The sequence below is a fragment of the Macaca mulatta genome, chromosome 4 (assembly GCF_049350105.2).
Source record: "Macaca mulatta isolate MMU2019108-1 chromosome 4, T2T-MMU8v2.0, whole genome shotgun sequence".
Lineage (NCBI taxonomy): Eukaryota > Metazoa > Chordata > Mammalia > Primates > Cercopithecidae > Macaca > Macaca mulatta.
Genome location: NC_133409.1, coordinates 143,299,593 through 143,320,904, shown reverse-complemented (window position 1 = coordinate 143,320,904; position 21,312 = coordinate 143,299,593). Strand labels below are relative to the sequence as shown.

The window sequence follows — 21,312 nt, the reverse complement described above, 5'->3', positions numbered from 1 at the left end:
AGTTTTTTGTATTTTTTTAGTAGAGACGGGGTTTCACCGTGTTAGCCAGGATGGTCTCGATCTCCTGACCTGATCCGCCTGTCTCAGCCTCCCAAAGTGCTGGGATTACAGGCTTGAGCCACTGCGCCCAGCCCTAAAAGTTTTTTAAAAAGCTGACTTTATAAAAAAAGGCAAAACAAATTATCAAATGCCGTAGACATAAGATAAGCAGATATGTTAACATGTTTTAGGAAAACATTTTAAATGTTTATATGATTCTATTGATTATTTATAGCACTTAACATTTTTGTATCATGAGATAACTTTCACAGAATATAGTTCTATTAAAATGAAATTTTACTTCTTATATAGGTGATTGGGAGCACTGGAATAAGAAACTTCAGCCTTTTTATTATCCAACTGACAGTATTCCAGAATATTCATCAATTTTGGTTCCAAATGTTGACAATGTTAGAACAAATTTTTTGATAGACACCATTGCAAAACAATATAAAGTAAGTTTAATAGATAGTTCCTTAAATGATCACAAACCACCCATGGCCACGGGAATATGCACCTATATTTTCTTCCAGCACTTTTATAGTATTTTACATTTAAATCTGTAATACAACTGGGACTTATTTTTGATGGTAGATGTAATTCTAAAAAGTTATTAAAATTAGTTATAATAATGTATAGAAGACTAGCCCATAGAAAAGATACTAGAAACTAAACATGTCATAATACCTTTCAACACGCTTATCCTACGATTGCAGGCTGTTTTGCTCACAGGAGAGCAGGGAACTGCAAAAACTGTCATGATTAAGGCCTATCTGAAAAAATATGATCCTGAAGTACAGCTATCCAAAAGTCTAAACTTTTCATCTGCCACAGAACCAATGATGTTTCAGGTAAAATCCATCATTTGCTGTAATATTATAAACATAATACATTTTAAGTTAGTGGTTACAATAAAATGTGTATGCATATAAAATGTAACAATATTATATATTCAAAAGAAATGATGCTGCACTTGGCATTCAGCTCTTTAGCTTTCCTAAGGCTAAGGTTGAAGCCAAATCCAAATAGCATAATTTGATCTAATATTGAGACTGCGGCTGAACTTTGGATCGTATCTACTGTAATGTAAATGAAGGATAACACTCCAATGCCTTATTTTTAAAAATTTAACAACATGTATTTTAATAAATTATATGTATACCTAGTAAATGCATAAGTAAATTATATTCTACTCTGACAAGAATACTCATTAGTTTTAGAAATATGGATTAAAATCTAACACATAAGACAAACCATTTCCTTCTCTCTAGAGAACAATTGAAAGCTATGTGGATAAGCGAATGGGAAGCACATACGGGCCACCAGGAGGGAGAAAAATGACTGTATTTATTGATGATATTAATATGCCTGTGATTAATGAGTGGGGAGATCAGGTATGGCTGAAATATCTCATATAGATGATCCTGAATTTGTATTTTTATGTGTGTGTGTGTGTGTATATATATATATATGAATGTTAATAACTTTGTTAAAAACTTTGTTTTTAAGTCTGCTGCCAATCCTCAGTCTTTTTCTGACTTCTCTGTTATAGCTGAGTTTCTCATTTCTTAAATCCCTATGTGTTTTTTTTGTTATTGTTATTTTATTTATTTTTTTGAGACAGAGTCTCGCTCTGTTGCCCAAACTTGAGTGCAGTGGCATGGTCTCGGCTCACTGCAACCTCCACCTCCCAGGCTCAAGCAATTCTCCCTTCCTCAGCCACCTGAGTGGCTGGGATCACAGGTGCCAGCCACCACGCCTGAATAATTTTTTTTTTTTTTTTTTGAGACGGAGTCTCGCTGTGTCGCCCAAGCTGGAGTGCAGTGGCCGGATCTCAGCTCACTGCAAGCTCCGTCGCCCGAGTTTACGCCATTCTCCTGCCTCAGCCTCCCGAGTAGCTGGGACTACAGGCGCCTGCCACCTCGCCTGGCTAGTTTTTTGTATTTTTTAGTAGAGACGGGGTTTCACCGTGTTAGCCAGGATGGTCTTGATCTCCTGACCTCGTGATCCGCCCGTCTCGGCCTCCCAAAGTGCTGGGATTACAGGCTTGAGCCACTGCGCCCGGCCAATTTTTGTATTTTTAATAGATACGTGGTTTCACCATGTTGGCCAGGCTGGTCTTGAACTCCTGACCTCAGGTGATCTGCCCGCCTCGGCCTCCCAAAGTGCTGGGATTACAGGCATGCGCCATCGCACCCAGCTCCTACGTGGTTTTCTACAGCAAATGCTTTCTGTCTCTTTGGCTACTTGACTTCAGTGTCCTTTCTTAGCTCCTGTCTTCTGCCTTTTCCCAGGGTTTCATCCTTGCTCTAACCTCTTATTCTGCATCATTTCTGAGGAGTACCTGATGTTCAGAAAAACAAAAACAGAAAATGAAAAACCAAACAACTATTTATTTATTTATTTAACGGTGCCACACACCGTGGTCCTAGTTGTGATCATCTATCCACCGAGGTCACTCCCCATTAGAAGACCTCACCGATGTTGCCAGAAGTCCGCATGCTCCTGGTGGGATCCCCAACACCTCCCTCCCACCGACCTACACTGCCTCATGGACACCATCTACTTTGGCTCTACCAGGACAGTTCCCATTTTGCTCTTTATCCCTGTTCACCTCAGACACCGCTACAAGCTCAGTACTCATCCTGAAGGGAAAAACCAAACAGTTCTGTATGACCTGTGTCTGCTCCAAGGCAGATAGACCTCAGCAGTTCCTGGAAGGCGAGGAGGGTGGAGGCATGTTTAGGTCAGGTTCATGCTTATCTTCCATAAGCTGAAGTGCTCCTGAATTCCAAACTCACGTATCCAACTAGGGGTGTCTGGTTGGATCGCAAACTTAACACCTCCAACACCTGCTCCTCCAACAGTCCTCTCTCTCTCAGCAAACAGCACCTCCACAGTCACTCTGTTGGAAAATTATGTTGGCTCTATCTTCACACTGTATCTGAAATTCGACCACTACTCATCACCTCCATTGCTACCACCTGGCGCCACCCACCACCAGATCTCTTCTTGATCATTACAAATGCCTCCTCACTGCCTCCTGTTTCCCTAACCCTTCTCAGCTTGTTCTAATATCATCAACCAATGAAAACAAGAGTCAGATCATGACACACTCTTCCGGTCGGCATCCTCCAAAGAGGCTTGTAGAATATAAATACCAAAATCCTTACTATGACCCAAGACCCTATACATTTTGACCTCGTCTCCCTCTTCCCATGACTCTTTGCTTCCACCACATTTACTGATCTTTGTATACCCTGCAAAGGTTGTACAAAGTATGCAAAGGTTGTACAAAGTTGTGCAAAGGTTGTACAAATACGGTGTTCACTCAGCACCTCTGCATTTGCAGTTTCCTCTGCCTAGAATGCTCTTCCCCTAGGTATCGAATTGGCTTGCTTTCTCACCTTCTTCAGGTCTTGGCTTATATGTCATGTCAGGTGAAGCCTTCCCTTCTCTCCTTGAATCACACTCTTGAGCCCCTCCTATATTCTACAGAAGTCTTAGAGTATACCATTTTATTTCCATATCAACATGCATTTGTACATCTTGTCTCTCACCACTAGAATGTGTGCTTCCTGAAGACAGAAAATTTTGTCTATGCTACAGGAGAGGCTGGCACACAGTAGTCATTCATGAAATGTTGGTTAAATGAAAGATAGTTATATTTGAGGTGCTTGTGTGATATCCACTAAGAGATGCTCAATAGAGACTTGAATATACAGGTGTAGAGCTTAGAAGAGAATCTGAAGCTAGAGTTACAGGTTTGAGATTCTTTAGAATATAGGGTTGAGATAGCATTTCCTGGAATAATGAGAAGAGGAAAGAGCGCAGGATGGAACCCTGGAGAACAGTTACATGTGAGGGATGAGTGACGAAGAGTGGCTTAGGAAGTGATCCCAGAGCCCTGAGCTGGACCTGGAAAGAAACAAGCCTCTGAAACCAAGAGAGATAGCATTTTCAAGGAGGGGGGTTGGCAGTGTTGGAGGCTGCAGAGAAGGTAAGATGAGAACATAAAACCAAAAGCCAAAACAGTTAGTAATATCATATTCAAAGCTCAGGATTGAAACCATCCTACATTCTGATCTGAAGGTTTTTAAGTGTTGAATGTTGAGTATGAAAGATGTCTACAATAAAACTTGTTGTAACTTGGAGTACTAATGCAATTTAATGAAGTATCTTATAACTCACATATCTAACTTTATTTGGAAATTAGTTTGATCATTGTGGTGAAAGGCACCTTGGACTTGAACCATGCATGTTTAACTTACGATCTAGAGTTCATGGGTGGCATCATTTAAGTCAAATTACCTTGAAGGTGATAATTGACATTAACAAACACTTGTTGATAAGAGTTGAATTTTTTTTTTCTAATCTCATTTGTACTATTTTACTGAAGTTATGGAGGAATATGATAGTGATATGTTACAAAAATATCGCTGTGTGAAATTTCAGATAACTAATGAGATTGTGCGACAGATGATGGAAATGGAAGGAATGTACAGCTTGGACAAGCCTGGAGACTTCACTACTATTGTTGATGTGCAGCTCATAGCAGCAATGATCCACCCTGGAGGTGGTCGAAATGATATTCCACAACGTTTAAAAAGACAGTTTACTGTGTTTAATTGTACATTGCCTTCAAATGCTTCAATAGACAAAATTTTTGGTATGAATATTCTTAGTGTTTCTTTTATTGCATTATGTAATGGACATAAACCACAGAAAATGTCATTTAAGAGACAAAAAGGCTCTGTCTAAAGTGGGGTATATGAAATGGAGAGCTAAATACCAGGAAAGAGGGACTCAATACTAAGATGACCTATGCTTATAGCCTATTCTCAGACTCAGAGATATTTAGAAATAGGCTTGTTGGAAGTTAACATTAGATGTAAAGAAACCTTTGTGTTTTGGGTTTCAGGACATGGTTAATCAGAGAAATTTGGGCTAATAAATGACAGCACAAAGATCACAGATTAACAATATGTTATACAAAGTCAAATGTAGCACTTCAATATGTTAATGAAAATGAGATTCTTGACAGCAAATGTGACATCAAATGACATAAATTGTACCATCAAAACTTATGTGTAGGTCAGGCCATGCCTATAATCTTAGCATTTTGAAAGACCAAGGTGGGAGGATTGCTGGAGGCCAGGAATTCAAGACCAGCCTGGGCACATAGCGAGACTCCATTTCTAAAAAAAGTTTAAAACATTAGCTAGGTGTGGTGGCCCATGTCTGTAGTCCTAGCTACATGGAAGGCTGAGGCCACAGGATTGCTTGAGCCTAGGAGGTTGAGGCTGCAGTGAGCTATGATTGCATCACTGCATTTGAGCCTGGGTAACAGAGTAAGATCATGTCTAAAAAAACAAAAAACAAACCCCCAGTCCCCCCCAAAACCTCTTACATACACGAGAAACAGACCCGCTCATATAAGAACATTAATTATTTGGTATGGCAAGTACTGTAGTCAGAAGGGAAAGGGCAGACTTTTAATCAGTAGTTCTAGGATACATAGTAATTCTTATATGAAAATAATTGAATTTTGACATCTACCTCATGCTAAGAACAAGATCAACTACAGATGGATTCATGACCTAAATATGGAAGGCAAGGCTATAAAACATTTGGAAGGAAATACAGGGAAATAGTTGAGTGACCTCTGAGTAGGGAAGGACTTCATAAATGAGACTCAGAAAGCACAAAAATAAAGAAAAAAATATACATATTTGACTAGATTTAAATGTAAAACTTCTCTTCATTAAAAATAACATTAAGAGGCCGGGCGTGGTGGCTCATGCCTGTAATCCCAGCACTTTGGGAGGCCAAAGTGGGCGGATCGCGAGGTCAGGAGATCGAGACCATCCTGGCTAACACGGTGAAATCCTGTCTCTACTAAAAAATACAAAAAATTAGCGAGGTGTGGTGGCGAGTGCCTGTAGTACCAGCTACTTGGGAGGCTGAGGCAGGAGACGGGCATGAACCCAGGAGGCGGAGCTTGCAGTGAGCTGAGATCTTGCCACTTCACTCCAGCCTGGGCGACAGAGTGAGACTCTGTCTCAAAGAAAAAAAACAAAACAAACAAACAACCATTAAGAGAGTGAAAAGACAAGCCTCAAAATGGAAGAAAAAATTTTAACACATATAACATTGTATTCTGAATATTTAGAGAAATCCTATAAATCAGACAAGAAAAGTGAACAACTGGATATAAAAATGGGCAAACAACTAAGGCACTTTAAAAAGAGTAAGCTAAATGGCCAATAAACAAAGTAAAGATGGTAAACATCATTAGTATTCAGGAAAATACAAATGAGAAACACCAAGCAATACCGTTTCATACCCACTAGATTTGCAAAAAAAAAAAAATTCTGACAAAATAAGCATTAGTGAGAACGTGAAGCAACTAAGACTCTCTTTGCTTGCTGGCCGGAGTGTCAATTGCTACAAACGCTTTGGATAACAATTTGGCATCACTGCTGGTAAATAGGGCATGTGCCCATCCCTAGCAGTTCCACTTCTAGGTTTATACCAAATTATCATTTTTTCCTTTATGGTTTGGGTTTTCTGAGTCTCAAGAAGTCCTTTCCTATCCAGACATCATACAGGTACTCTCTTACGCTTTCTTCCAGACATTGTATAGTTTTGCCTTCCATATCTGGGGCCTCAATCCATCTGTAGTTGATTTTGCACATGCATGCCACAGACTTACACAAAAATGCTCATAGTGAAGTGTGCACGATGGCAAAAATGTGAAATAATCCAGATATTTATCACTAGTAAAACTGGATAAATACATCCTGTCACAGGCACACAGTGGCCTGCTGTGCAGCAGTGAAAATGAATGAATACAGCTATATGCTTCACCATGGATGAAGCCCAGAAATACAATGCCGAATGAAAGAAGCAAATCACAGGAAAAAATACAATTCCTTTAAACTGAATTTCAAAAGTTTTTTTTTTTTTTTAACAAGTTCAAAAGTTCAAAAACCTAAGTGGTGAAGCTATAAAGAAAAGCAAGTTACTGATTATATTAAAGAGAAGTGGCGACCTCTGGAGGAAGGGAGGACTTGTGAACAAGGATGAATGTACAGGGGCTTCTAATGCGCTGGGCAAGGCTGTAGTTATCAATCTGGTGGTCTGTACATGAGGGTTTGTTATTTGTTAAGCTATTTGACATACTCTTTGGTATGACTGACACATTTAAACAAATATGGAAACAAACCAACCAGAAGCTGAGCCTCAGAGAAGTGAAATAACTGCTCAATCAAGGCCTTTTAGCTAGTGCTTGGCAGAGGGGTAGTGCTAATCCCCATCTCATGCTTCTTGTAACACAAATGTCCCACAGGAAGGTGGAAATCTAGAATACAGGATTTCAGGAAGCAAACGGGCCTTACAGGCACTTAGCACAACCAACCACAAGCAACCGTGATTTGGAGGAAAATTTCATGTTTCCCCAGGGCAGTTCTTCAGTCAGTGTGAACAAACTCCAGTTTCTTTAGTCTCCACTCTTCATCAACCTGTTCTGCATCTCTGAGCAGATATTCATACTCATATTCCTCTGAAAATACCATGCTCAGAACTGAAAGCACGATGCGGTGTGTAGTCTCACTGGAGTGAAGCAGAGTAAATCTTTCTTCAGTCTAAATCAAAGACATTCTGAGACTTTGAGAACAGTCTCTAAACCTACACCCCAGTCTTTCTGAGAGTGATGATGACAGTCAGACCATCACTGTGCTGGGTGTTCCCTAGGAATGTTGCATGTCTAGCCCAGGCCAGAGTGGTGACTGACTGTAGGCTGGAAAAAGTGGTCCTGATTCCAGTTCTGCCAATACCAATCCATGTGACCTTAAACAATCGGCTTCACCTGTCTGGGCCTGGTCTCCTTCTCTGTAAGATGAGGGAGTCGTCTCTAAGCTCACATATGCTTCAGGGCGAATGCTGATGTACAGACTGTAGGGCCAGATTGCTTGGATTCACATCCCATACTTGTCTGCATGCAAGCTGTGTAACTTTGAGCAAGTTCCTAAGCTCATATTAAAATGGGACTAGTAATAATAATACCTACCTTGTATTTTTTTCTTGTAGGGTGCTGGGTGGGGGATTAAATGAGTCAATACATATAAAACACTTATCACTGCATACTAAGCTTGGCTGGATCCACTACTGACTCCCAGTCTTAGCTGATCCCTTGAGAGAAATTCTGAACAACACCCAGCTTAGTCAGCTTTGTAATGATTTGTTCACTGGGATAAACATATACTTTGAAATCTTTTGGTAAGCTTATACCTTCAATCTTGCTTATCTTTCAGGAATTATTGGATGTGGATACTTTGATCCTTGTAGAAGTTTCAAGCCTCAAATATGTGAGATGATTGTGAATTTAGTCTCAGTGGGCAGAGTGCTGTGGCAATGGACTAAGGTACAGAATGGTTTGTTGTCAATAATTTTTAAAATGGCAACTGTTATTCAGCCCTAGTTCTCACCTCATGGCTCATTAAGTTATCATAATATCATATATAGTGGTGTTTTTTAGAAAAGACAAATTACATGCTCAAATAGATTTATGACACCTTTTCCTTCCAGGGAGCAAAAGATCTGACTAAATGATGCTTTCCATATGTATGAGATGTTACTGTAAACCAGACATGACATCCAAGACAAAGTAGAATTTTGCTGAAATGAGAACACTGCATTTCCACTTGTTACTCTGATTTGTAAATCTTTATTTGTATTATCTGTCTCCCTCCACCAAACTATGGCAGACACTCAAATGCTTATTGACTGACTTAATACATGATTTCCAGATATTCTCAGCCAACTAGGACTTAAAGTCTAACTTGTGTGTTTCTCTGAGCTGGAGCATGAGTTAGTAAATGGATGGAAGTGTTCTTAACAAAAATTGGCTACATTTGCATACACAAGTCAGTGTCCTAAGTAAAGCTCAGCAAACCTGCAGCTGTCCTCAGATGACTTAAGGCAGTACTCATGAAAAGGCAATTAAGTGTAGGTATGAGATAAAAATGAGGTTGATATATTTGACAAAAAGTCATGAAGGAGATAAGGATTAGTTGTCATAATTCACTACACATCCATTAGGCCGATTACACACGTGTGGGCAGGCACTTGTCTCCTGGGAAACCTGGAGTGTGCCAGCCTGTCAGATTCCTGGGTAGACTGGGGATTTCTAGATACGGAATTATCAGAAGAGGAATTTGGGGGTTTCTTTTTTTTTTTTTTTTTTTTTTTTTGAGATGGAGTCTCACTCTGTTGCCCAGGCTGGAGTGCAGTGGCCGGATCTCAGCTCACTGCAAGCTCCGCCTCCCGGGTTTACACCATTCTCCTGCCTCAGCCTCCCGAATAGCTGGGACTACAGGCGCCCGCCACCTCGCCCGGCTAGTTTTTTGTATTTTTTAGTAGAGACGGGGTTTCACCGTGTTAGCCAGGATGGTCTCGATCTCCTGACCTCGTGATCCGCCCGTCTTGGCCTCCCAAAGTGCTGGGATTACAGGCTTGAGCCACCGCGCCCGGCGGGGGGTTTCTTATGAGATGCTCTTCCACGCAGCCACCTTCCGTGATGAGTGTGGGGCTCTGTTCCTTGCCAACACAGGGCCTTTACATGTGCCATTGTACCCCTTTTAAAGAAACTTGAAAATAAGTGGCAAGGACTGAGCATCTGAGATAGTTTTTTGTGGTAAGATACATGTGGTTTCCAACAGGACTATTGCTCAATTTACTGTGCTTATATACGTAGTTCTCTGAAAAGCTTTGCCTTTCCAGGTGTCTTCCATCTTCCAGTTTCTTTTGTTATTTGGATGTTTCCTGGATCCATGTCCTCAGTGTCTTTTTTTAAATCTATTTAATCCATTCTACACAAGCTTTCATTCCCACTGTTCACGTCAAGATCACCAAAGACCTCGATCTTGCCACATCTCAAGGTTAATTTTCCTGTCCCTCTTACTTGACTTTTTAGCAGCATTTGACCTAAATGATCCCTCTAAATATTTTCTTCACTTGGCTTCAGAGGGTCCCCATATTCTTGGTTTTCTTCCTAGTGCACTGGCTACCTCATTAAAGTCCCCCTTCTTCTTTCCCTCCTCTAAACACTGAAACACACCTGGTCTCGATGCTGGGCCCTCTTCTCTATCTACATTCTTTCCCTAGGTGGCCTCATCCAGCTTCGAGGCTTTAAATATCATCCCTGTGCTGATGACTTCAAAATGGATATCTCCATCCCAGGCCTCTCTGCCTGGCTCCAGGCTAATTTCTAACTGCTTAACAGACATCAGTGTTTGATGTCTGATACTCATCTCAAAGTTACCATGTCCAAACAGAACTCTTAAGTGTCCTTAAATATGATCCTCCCTCAAACTTCTGCGTCTCAGTAGCAGCACCAATTATCCTCTTTCTTAAGTAAAAATTACTGGGCTCCATCCTTGATTTATGTCTTCCTCATGGCCTACATCCAGTCCATCAGCGAATATCAGTGACCTCCCCTTCAAAATCTACCCCAAAGCCGAGCCCTCCTCGCCATACTCCCATGACCACCCTGATAAGTGCTCCCATCACTTGTCCCCTGGACCATGCAGTAACTTCCTAACCAATCTCCTTGCTTTCTTCTTGCTCTCTTGGAGTCTGTTCTTTTCACAGTCCTAGATGATATTTTTAAAAAAGTAAACCAGAAATCTTTACTCCTTCTTAAAACCACCAGTAGACTCCCAGTTCCACTTATAATGTCAGCAGACTGCAGTTACTTCCCTTGCCTGCCATCATCCTGCTCCAGCCGAGTGGCCCTGCTCACCATTCCTTGAGCACCCCAGGTTTATTGCACTGCTGGGTCACCATACTTTGGCTCATTCTCATCACTCTTACCTTCAGAGGGACTGTCTCCGGTCGTCCTCTGAAGCCCTTGTCCCTATCCTACTCATTATCTGTCTCCTGGCCCTGATTTTTTTTTTTTTTTTTAAAAAAAACATGGCTTGTATCATTACTTGCTTATTTACATATATATTTTTTCCCTGTTCATTCTCAGGCTCCCCAACCACAGAATAAAAGTCCGCTTGATGACAGCAGAGTTAGCTGTCCTCTGTTTACCAGTGTGTCTTCTTAAGAACCAGGGAGGTGCTCAGTCATTGAAAAATGAATGCATCTTCCTCTTCTACCCACCTCTACATAAGCAGCCTTCTTTGTGTCTTTTCTTCCAATCTCCCATCTTCACAAAGCACTCTTTTAGTCCATTCATGCCTTGTCTATCAGCCCACCTTTATGTTACTTTATATAGTTTTAAGGCAGAAGCAGTTGAGAAACGAAAGAAGGTGATGAAAAGTAGAGGGAAATATTAGAAGAGAAGGAAAGAAGCAGGTTAACAAATAATGAGAAGAAGAAGGAAAGAAAGGAATTTTTTTAACAGATTCTCTTTAATGACTGCCTCAGTTACCAATGGCTGCCATCATGGCTGGAGTGTTGTATTATAAAAAAAGCAATATTCACATAACCTTACCCTTTGGGTATTTTTGCATATTTATAATATAACTATATGTTTTATATTTTAGTGAGTAGGATGAACATTTTAGCTTGCAATGGAACTGAGCACAGAGGGAAGTTGATAGGCAATTGATAAAATACGCTTCTTTTCTTTTCGTCTCCCCATGCTACTTGCTGCTTTAACTAGCACTGGGAATTAGCCTGTAAAAATTACAAACTCAATAGGGTAATTTTTCAGTATAGAAAGGGCTTAATTTATGAACAGATGCTAAAGAAAGCATCTGCTTTGCTGAAATAGGTGTATGGGGAGTTTGTATCACCAGAATTATCATTATTTTCACTTTCAAAAATGATGCTAATGATATCAATTATGATCTTTATACATGACCATCAATGCGTTCCATATCTAGAGTACCTCGAGGTTATCCCTTAATGGGTATCTCTCTGGGTAAGAATGCGGTATTGTTACAGCTTTGCCTTTTTGTATTCTAGAAGTTGGTAGAAATAGTAAATTAGCGTAGAATACATACTCTGTGCTCAAACAGAAAAAACATCTATTACTATACGCATAGCTACATGTCAGACTTGCCTGTCCACTTATTATGGATATACAGATATACAAAGACTGTTGACTGAGTTTGGATCCATATAGTAAAATCCAGGTTATGATATGCAGATATGTTTATAGAAACCCTAACACATGAAGGACCCTAATCAAAGCAATTTATAGAACATAGCCATTATTAACCTCAAAAGTGAACATTGTTCTTACCTGCATGACAACCAATTCACGTTCAGTTTTTTGTTATGACGTATTTCCACATGTACACTACCAATGATTAGAGATGATTATTCCCACAATTCATATAGTTCTTAAGAACTCGGGGGAAGTGACTTGCTCAAAGCCAACTGATGGTGGTAGAACAAGGTCTTGGAATCTGCATCCAGTGCATTGGTCTTGAATCCATCCTATCCAAGAACTTATGGTCTTTTAAATCCTAAGTTGGTTTATTTATGATTTTCTTTCTGTCCGTGTTGTCACAAAATATGAACTTAATCTTGACTTATTTACTCAGCAGATTTTATCTAAAATAGGATTTGTGAGACAGTTCTAAAAATAATTCTACTTTTAGTTGTATCTGAAAACTAATTGAGAGTATTTCATTCTTTCGTCTCTAGGTGAAGATGCTGCCAACTCCTTCTAAATTTCATTACATCTTCAATCTTCGAGATCTTTCCAGAATTTGGCAAGGAATGTTGACCATAAAAGCTGAGGAGTGCTCTTCAATCCCTACTCTCCTGTCCCTTTTCAAACATGAGTGCAACAGAGTAATTGCGGACAGGTGCGTATTGCGGCTCTTGAGTTTAAATGTATGACCTGAGAAGTTTATGCTACTTGGTTAATTTTTTTTTTTTTTGAGATGGAGTTTTGCTCTTGTTGCCCAGTCTGGAGTGCAATGGTGCGATCTCAGCTCACCACAACCTCTGCCTCCCGGGTTCAAGCGATTCTCCAACTTCAGCCTCCCAAGTAGCTGGGATCACAGGCATGTGCCACCATGGCTGGTTATTTATTTATTTTTTGTATTTTTAGTAGAGATGGGGTTTCTCCATGTTGGTCAGGCTGGTCTTGAACTCCTGACCTCAGGTGTTCCGCCTGTCTCAGTCTCCCAAAGTGCTGGGATTACAGGCATCAGCCATCCTGCCCAGCCAGTTATTTCTCGCATTATCTACTGGGATAAGTAGAGTAAGGAGCATTGTCGTCATTTGCTGTGGGGCTTGTGAAGCATTGATGGCGTCTCTCACTTGCCCACTGCCTTAAGAAAATGCTCTGCCGATTTACTCGAGTATGACTTCAACAATACATCTTTATAAATCACCAGATCATCAGAGTTGATAACATTCGGAGGCACATTTTCATTGTATATATTTTCTACAAATTGTGAGCTCTTTGTAGGTTTTATGTGGGGAAATCTGGTTTCATCCCTTTAAAGTGAAACAATCTCATTAAAGTTAATTTCAGTCATCTTTTGGAGCCTCCATTCCCTCATCTATAAACCATGGGTGATAATGCCAGTTTCACAAAGTTGTAAAGTGTCTACCATGCCTCACACAAGGGTGATACTTGTCAAATGTTACTCCCCTTTGTCCTCTCTTCCCTCTGTGATATTGTCAATCTGAAAAGGTCCTTTGTGCACCGAATCCACCAACCCAGAAAGAGGACGCTTGTCCACTACCGACCATCACTTCTGCACCCCATCACAAGTTTTAGGGACCTTTGATCTCACCTAAGTGATTCATCTATATTTTCTATAAGTGGTGCAGTTAATGTTATAACTTTCTTGGATGGGATTATGCCCTTCTTATCAAAAGGCAGAACATGTTGTTTCCCTGTCCTGAATTGAGAAGGTCCAGGGTGGGACTGAGAAGAGGCAAAGGGACATGTTCAGTTAGAAAAGATGCTTTCATATTTCACATTCTTACTACTACATTTTCCTTTCAGATTTGTAACTCCTGAAGATGAGCAGTGGTTTAACACACATCTTATTCATGCAGTTGAAGAAAATATTGGCTCTGATGCAGCGTCGTGCATTCTTCCTGAACCATACTTTGTGGATTTTCTCCGTGAGATGCCGGAACCAACTGGCGATGAACCTGAAGACACTGTGTTTGAAGTACCCAAAATATATGAATTGGTATTTATTTTCATCTCTTTAAAGAGGTTTTCAGATCGCTCACCTAACGAGATCTTTCTTTCTGCACCAGAGTCCTACCATGGAGTTGCTATAATTCCAGCACTTTGGGAGGGTGAGGTGGGAGGATTGCTTGAGCCCAGAAGTTTGAGAGCAGCCTGGGCAACACAGTGAGACCCTGTTTCTACAAAAAATAAGAAAAATTAGCTGGGTGTGGTGGCATGCTCCTGTACTCCCAATTACTCAGCAGGTGGAGGTGGAAGGATTACTTGCGCCCAGGAGTTCGAGATTGCAATGAGCTGTGATTGTGTCACTGCACTGTAGCCTGGGTGACAGAATGAGACCCTGTCTCAAAAACAGAGAGAGAGCACGAGTTCAGTAAGACGACCAAGCATTTATAAATATGAAATAACTATACTCTATACCTATACCAACAGTTGGCAAATTATAGTTTCTGGGCCAGATCCAGCCAGCCCACTGCCTGTTTATTAGACTTACTAGCTAAGAAGGATATTTATTTATTTATCTATTTATTTATTTTTGAGATGGAATCTCTCTCTGTCACCCAGGCTGGAGCGCAGTGGCATGAACTCGGCTCACTGCAACCTCCGCCTTCTGGGTTCAAGCAATTCTCCTGCCTCAACCTCCCAAGTAGCTGGGATTACAAGTGCTCTCCACCATGCCCGGCTAATTGTTTGTATTTTTAGTACAGACGAGGTTTCACCATGTTGGTCCTGTGATTACAGGTGCCCACTACCATGCCCGGCTACTTTGTTGTATTGTTAGTAGAGATGAGGTTTTACCATGTTGGTCAGGCTGGTTTCAAACTCCTGACCTCAAGTGATCCACCCATCTCGGCCTCCCAAAGTTCTGGAATGACAGGTGTGAGTCACCGTCCCCAGCTGATTTTTCATTTTTAAATGTTACCAAAAAATAAAAAATCAAAAAAAGAACAATATTGTGTGACATATAAAAATTATATAGAATTCAAATTTCAGTGTTCATAAATAAGGTTTCATTGAAACACCCATTGGTTTAAATATTGGCCATAGCTGCTTTTGCACTACAATGGCAGGGTTGAGTAGAGACTGAATGGGCCATAAAGCCTAAAATATTTACTATCTTGCCCTTTACAGAAAAAGTTTACCAACACTTGCCAACAATCACAAGATAGAAAATATAAAAGTATTTCATTTGAAGTCAGGAAACAACAGATGCTGGAGAGGATGTGGAGAAATAGGAACGCTTTTACACTGGTGGGACTGTAAACTAGTTCAACCATTGTGGAAGACAGTGTGGCGATTCCTCAAGGATCTAGAACTAGAAATACCATTTGACCCAGCAATACCATTACTGGATATATACCCAAAGGATTATAAATCATGCTGCTCTAAAGACAGATGCACACATATGTTTACTGCAGCACTATTCACAATAGCAAAGACTTGGAACCAACCCAAATGTCCATCAATGACAGACTGGATTAAGAAAATGTGGCACATATACACCATGGAATACTATGCAGCCGTTAAAAAGGATGAGTTCATGTCCTTTGTAGGGACATGGATGCAGCTGGAAACCATCATTCTGAGCAAACTATCGCAAGAACAGAAAACCAAACACCACGTGTTCTCACTCATAGGTGGGAACTGAACAATGAGAACACTTGGACACAGGAAGGGGAACATCACACACTGGGGCCTGTTGTGGGGTGCAAGGGAGGGGGGAGGTTAGTATTAGGAGATATATCTAATGTAAATGACGAGTTAATGGGTGCAGCACACCAACATGGCACATGTATAGGTATGTAACAAACCTGCATGTTGTGCACATGTACCCTAGAACTTAAAGTATAATAATAAATAAATTAAATAAATAAATAATTTCATTTAACAGCAACAAAAACATGTAGGAATTAACATGACAAAACTTTACTTAAACAGTAACTTGCCATTCTTTCTAAATTAATATATAGGTTTAATGAAATTTGAAACAAGATTTCAAAGGGACTTTAAAAACAGAGTTACATAACAAAGAAATCCTAAAGTGTACGTAGAGCAGGGCGAGGTGGTTTATGCCTGTAATACCCGCGACTTGGGGAAGCTAAAGTGGAAGGATCCAAAGAGCCAAGGAAGTGGAGGCTGCAGTGAGCTATGAGTGGGCCACTGCACTCCAGCCTGGGTGACACAGTACCTTGACTCTAAAAATAAAAATAAAGTGTATGTAGATCAAAGAAGTAGATGGGGAGGAACAATTTGCAAAACAAAGAAAGTGGGTGTGGATTTAATTCAGAACAAGGAAGACTTGTGGATTTGGCTCCGTAAATAATGTAAAACTTTTTTATATTTTTGAAAGCTGCAAACAATATTAAAAAGTAAATAAAAACTAAGAAAAATATTTCCTATATTAATGTGTGACATGGATAGGAGTTGGTAGGGAAAGGTCAGAAATGATTTTGCACTAGAAACCAACTAATACAGTTAAGTTTCAGGCCTTAGAAAATGGAAATAACTAAAAGTAGACTAATACGTGAGAAACCTCTGGCAATCCATAAAGTTTAAAAAAGATACATATATTTTAAAATTACTTTTGAGTGTCTTTACAATTGCTGCTTTAATACATATTTGGATCTTAAATACTATTTTTTTCTCTTTCTCCCCACCCATAGGTGCCATCCTTTGACTTTCTGGCTGAAAAACTCCAGTTTTACCAGAGACAGTTCAACGAAATCATTAGAGGAACATCTCTTGATCTGGTGTTTTTTAAAGATGCAATGACTCATCTTATTAAGGTCCTAACTATTGCCTGTTTACTGATGTAAATAGATCATGTAAAAGCTTACTATATTTCATAGATAATTTTTTTTGAGAGAATAACTATATACTATCAGGTATCATATAGAAGACGGTACATAGGTTGGGTCAGTTCACCATCCCGGAAGACAAAGGCTTAATAGGAAACCCTTTATTTGAATCCATCTACATGGCAGCAAATGTCTTTCAAGGGCAAATATGGTTTTCTCTTCAGAGTTTTTGGCACACTGAGTCAACAAGAAAGTATGGAGAACCTTTAGAAAGTGTGGAGAACCCTGTGAAAAAATATACTTCCCTCAAATTCTATTTTTGATATTATGGGAATTCTGTTCCCCATGGAGGAAAAGATGTTGCTTTGAAAAGTGTCAATGTTATGACTGACTTACAGATGATGGGACAGGAGTAAGGTTGATATGCAGGACCGGTGAGAGAATAGAAGCCAGTTAGAGGTAACACCAAAAAGGGGTGTTTCCACACTACTCTATTCAACAAGTAATTATTGAGCATTCACTGCAGCTAGATCTTGGGGTTCTGAGATTCTATTCTGAGTGCAAAGCCATAAGTGGTTAATATATTTGGAAATATACTGATAGAATTTACACATACCAGGGTGTCATTGTTGATCCGCCAACTGTAAAACTTGTATTTTTAAAACATTGTTTTTTAGTGGTGATAGGGAATTTAGTGATCCACCTAGACTTTCTCCCTAGTCGGTGACAATACTATAAAAGACAGTTTTTTAGCAATGCCTTCAATTGGCCTGCATAAGATTGGAGCCACAATTTGAGTCTTATCTTCACTGAGGAAATGAACCATAGACAAGCAACACAAGATGAAAGGCTGTCTCTCCAAGTTGGCTCCTAGAAACATCCTCCTACCCCACTGTAAATAGAATTGTGGTATCTAAAAACAATTGTTGGCAGAGATATGAGAGAGTTGAGTTAGGTGTCTACATGATTCATTGTCGAGTTAGGTGTCTACATGATTCAGTGTGTTAGGCTGATGAATAAAAAAAAAAATTCTAGACATTTCTTATGTCTTCTGCAGATTGGGAAAAGCCACTCCATTATCCATTGGGTCTAAAACTAATAAAACTGTACATACGTGCACTCACATGAACACACACACAGAATAGTTTTAAAATAGAAGGGAGTAAATCCAGTTTGTTCTGTTCTTCATGACGTAAATATAGATGGTCAAGGAAAGATTCAAGCTGAACAAATCAATATTAAACTTTAATTTAAAAAATTCTGACATAGACCATTAACAAGGAAAAAGTCTAATATCGTCTAGAAACATATAATCAAAACTTGGACTCATTTAGTGCAAGAAACTATAAACATCCACATCCTTTTTTCAAATAAGCACTTTTTAAATCTCATAACAGATTTCACGAATAATTCGAACATCATGTGGAAATGCATTGCTGGTGGGTGTTGGTGGTTCCGGAAAACAAAGTCTTTCAAGATTGGCCTCTTTTATTGCTGGCTATCAAATATTCCAGATAACATTAACCAGGTAGGATGAAGTAAAACACAATATGTTTTTCTATAGTTAATTTCTCTAAGGTTAAATGTTTACTCTAGAAAAAAAGGAAGCACAACAGTTTTCTGTATTTCTTTTTAAAGTAAACTTTAAGTATTATATATATAAGGATATTTACACAAGTGTCACAGAGTAAATACACTGTAGCCTGTCTACAGATGAAGAAATAAAACAGTACTCGTACCCCAGAAGTGCCCCCTTGTTACACTGCAGTCATTACCCTCCCAAAGGAAACAATATTCAAAGAGTAAGCCCATTGATTAGTCTTGCCTAGTTTTGAATTTTGTATCAATTGAATCATACAGGATTTGCTCTTTGCATCCCATTTCTATTATTGTGTTGTTTGTGAGATTCATCCATGATGCTACATGTAGCAAGAGTTGTTCATTCTTTTTGCTGCATGATCTTCCACTTAATCAGATACTACCACAATCTATTTATCCATTGTACTCTTGATAAACATTTGGTTTGGGCAAATAGAGCTACTGTAAATATTCTTGTACGTGTCTGAGTATACACCTAAAGTTAAAATTGCTGAATGTAGGGTATCTGTATATTTAGCTTTAGTTGATCTGCGTAGTAGTTTTCCCATGTGGTTGTACCATTTTACGCTTCCACCAACATGCCATGAGAGTTTCAGTTGCTCCGCATCCTTGCCCCCACTTGACATTGTGTCTTTTTCATTTTAGCAATTCTTTTTTTTTTTTTTTTTTTTTTGAGATGGAGTCTTGCTCTGTCACCCAGGCTGGAGTGTAATGGCGCAATCTCGGCTCACTGCAACGTCCACCTCCCAGTTCAAGCGATTGTGCGCCACCATGCCCAGCCAATTTTTGTACTTTTAGTAGAGATGGGGTTTCACCATGTTGGCCAGGCTTCTCTTGAACTCCTGACCTCAAGTGATCAACCCGCCTGAGCCTCCCAAAATTACAGGCGTGAGCCACCACTCCTGGCCAATTTTGGCAATTCTGTGTGTGGAGTGGTAGCTCACTGTGGTTTTGGTTTGCATTTCCCAGATGGCTAATGATGTTGAGCACCTTTTCATCTCTCACTGACCATTTGGATAGGCTCTTTTGTGAATTATAAAAGCCCTTTCACCATTTGGTTTTTCAGTTTGGTTGCGATTCTTTCTTACAGACTGTTAGGAATTCTATATGTGTTTTGGATATAAAGGGTGTATATTGCAAATATCTTCTCTCAGTTATTGATTTGCCTTTTCATTCTCTTAGCGGATCTTAATTTTAATGAAATATCCATTTTTTTTTCTATTTAGTGCTCTTTTGTATTATGTTTTAAAATCTTTGTTTACCCTAAGGGCACATAGATATTTTCCTATGATTTTCTTAACATTTACACATAAAATTTACTACTTCACATTTAGTTCTATAACCGACCTAGAATCCATTTTCTTATAATGTCTGATGTAGGAGTTGTGATTATTATTTTCAATATTGATAGCCAGTTGATCCAGCTCCATTTATTTAAAAGGTCATCTTTTCCCTGCCACATCACAGTGTCATTTTTTGTCTTAAGTCATCTGATCATATACGTGACTATATAGTCTCCTCCACTGGTTTCTTTATCTATCTTTGCATCATTACCCACTGTATTAATTGCTATAGCTTCTTTAATATATATATTTACATTTAACGTATATATATTTGGTAGTGTCAGATCTCTAACTTTGTTGCTGTTCTTCAAAATGTCTTGTCCATTTGACTTTTTATTTCCATATAAAATTTAGATCACTTTGCCAATTTATAAACAAACACACAAATCATTCTGCTGCCAAACAAATGAAAAATATTTTAAAAACATAAAACATTTCTGAGTATTTTAAAAACATAAAACATCAAATAAGTAGATATTAATTTAATTTTACTTCAAAAATTAAATTAGTTGTCAACATTTAAAAATCGGGAGGTTTCATATTTTGGAAAAGCGTATTTCTGACTTTTTTTTGAAATAATTGGAAGATCTGGCAACCTAGGGCCTACACACCCAGGTAGCAGAGCTCAGTAGCAGCTGCCTCCTTGGATGGGACATACAATCCTCCAATCCATAGACCCCACCAGCACTGCTTCACTCACTGGCATTATCTGATTCCTGTAGTCATCTAAATTTGTGATCCTGAGATAGGTGGTGTTGCACTCATTATAGTTAGGAACGACAGAGGCTTAAATTAAGGCAACTTTATTCACTGTATTTTCTTAATTTCTGTATTCTTGATACCCTGGCATCTGAGACCCTGCTGCCTGGAGACAGACTGACCCTTCCAGGGTAACCAGTTCTTAGAGATTCAAACAGCTCCTCCAGAAAAGCACCTTTCATATGCAAACCAACCAATCCAGAGTCCTTACTCCCAACCACCACCTCTATCTGGTGGGTGTGTAGTGGCATCTCACGGTGGATTAGGATTTTCCTCTGCCCTAATCACCCCAGGGCAACATACCAGTCAGCAAGGGAGCGCTCCTATGCCCCAGAGGCTGCTGAAATGATTCAAACTAGCCGATCCTAATTCTGCTTGCCTGCCTTGCCTCTCTCATGGAAACCACAATAAAGCCTCTTGCCTGTGATTTCCCATCACTCCCTGTGCCTCCTGATTGACTCTGGTGTTTCCCCATGTCACCCTACCTAGCATGTCAAGCCCCCTCCTGTTTCTAGGGTTCCTTGAGTATAAACATCTTCCTTCATGACAGTCGTTCCTGTGTCTTCGTGTCTTACCACATTTGATTACAACA

The 21,312-nt window shown here is 39.6% G+C and overlaps 1 protein-coding gene across 2 annotated transcripts in view; it reads left to right on the top strand.

The window, feature by feature from the left end:
• The window catches only part of DNAH8 (dynein axonemal heavy chain 8), a 317,698-nt gene that overhangs the window by 168,309 nt on the left and 128,077 nt on the right, over positions 1–21,312 (top strand). For both annotated transcript variants that reach the window (XM_078000047.1, XM_028847604.2), the window contains 9 exons: positions 352–494; positions 756–890; positions 1,311–1,433; positions 4,495–4,708; positions 8,355–8,464; positions 12,706–12,869; positions 14,027–14,219; positions 16,885–17,007; positions 18,417–18,547. In XM_078000047.1, the coding sequence (XP_077856173.1) occupies positions 352–494; positions 756–890; positions 1,311–1,433; positions 4,495–4,708; positions 8,355–8,464; positions 12,706–12,869; positions 14,027–14,219; positions 16,885–17,007; positions 18,417–18,547 (1,336 nt within the window). The remainder of the gene's footprint in view (positions 1–351; positions 495–755; positions 891–1,310; positions 1,434–4,494; positions 4,709–8,354; positions 8,465–12,705; positions 12,870–14,026; positions 14,220–16,884; positions 17,008–18,416; positions 18,548–21,312) is intronic.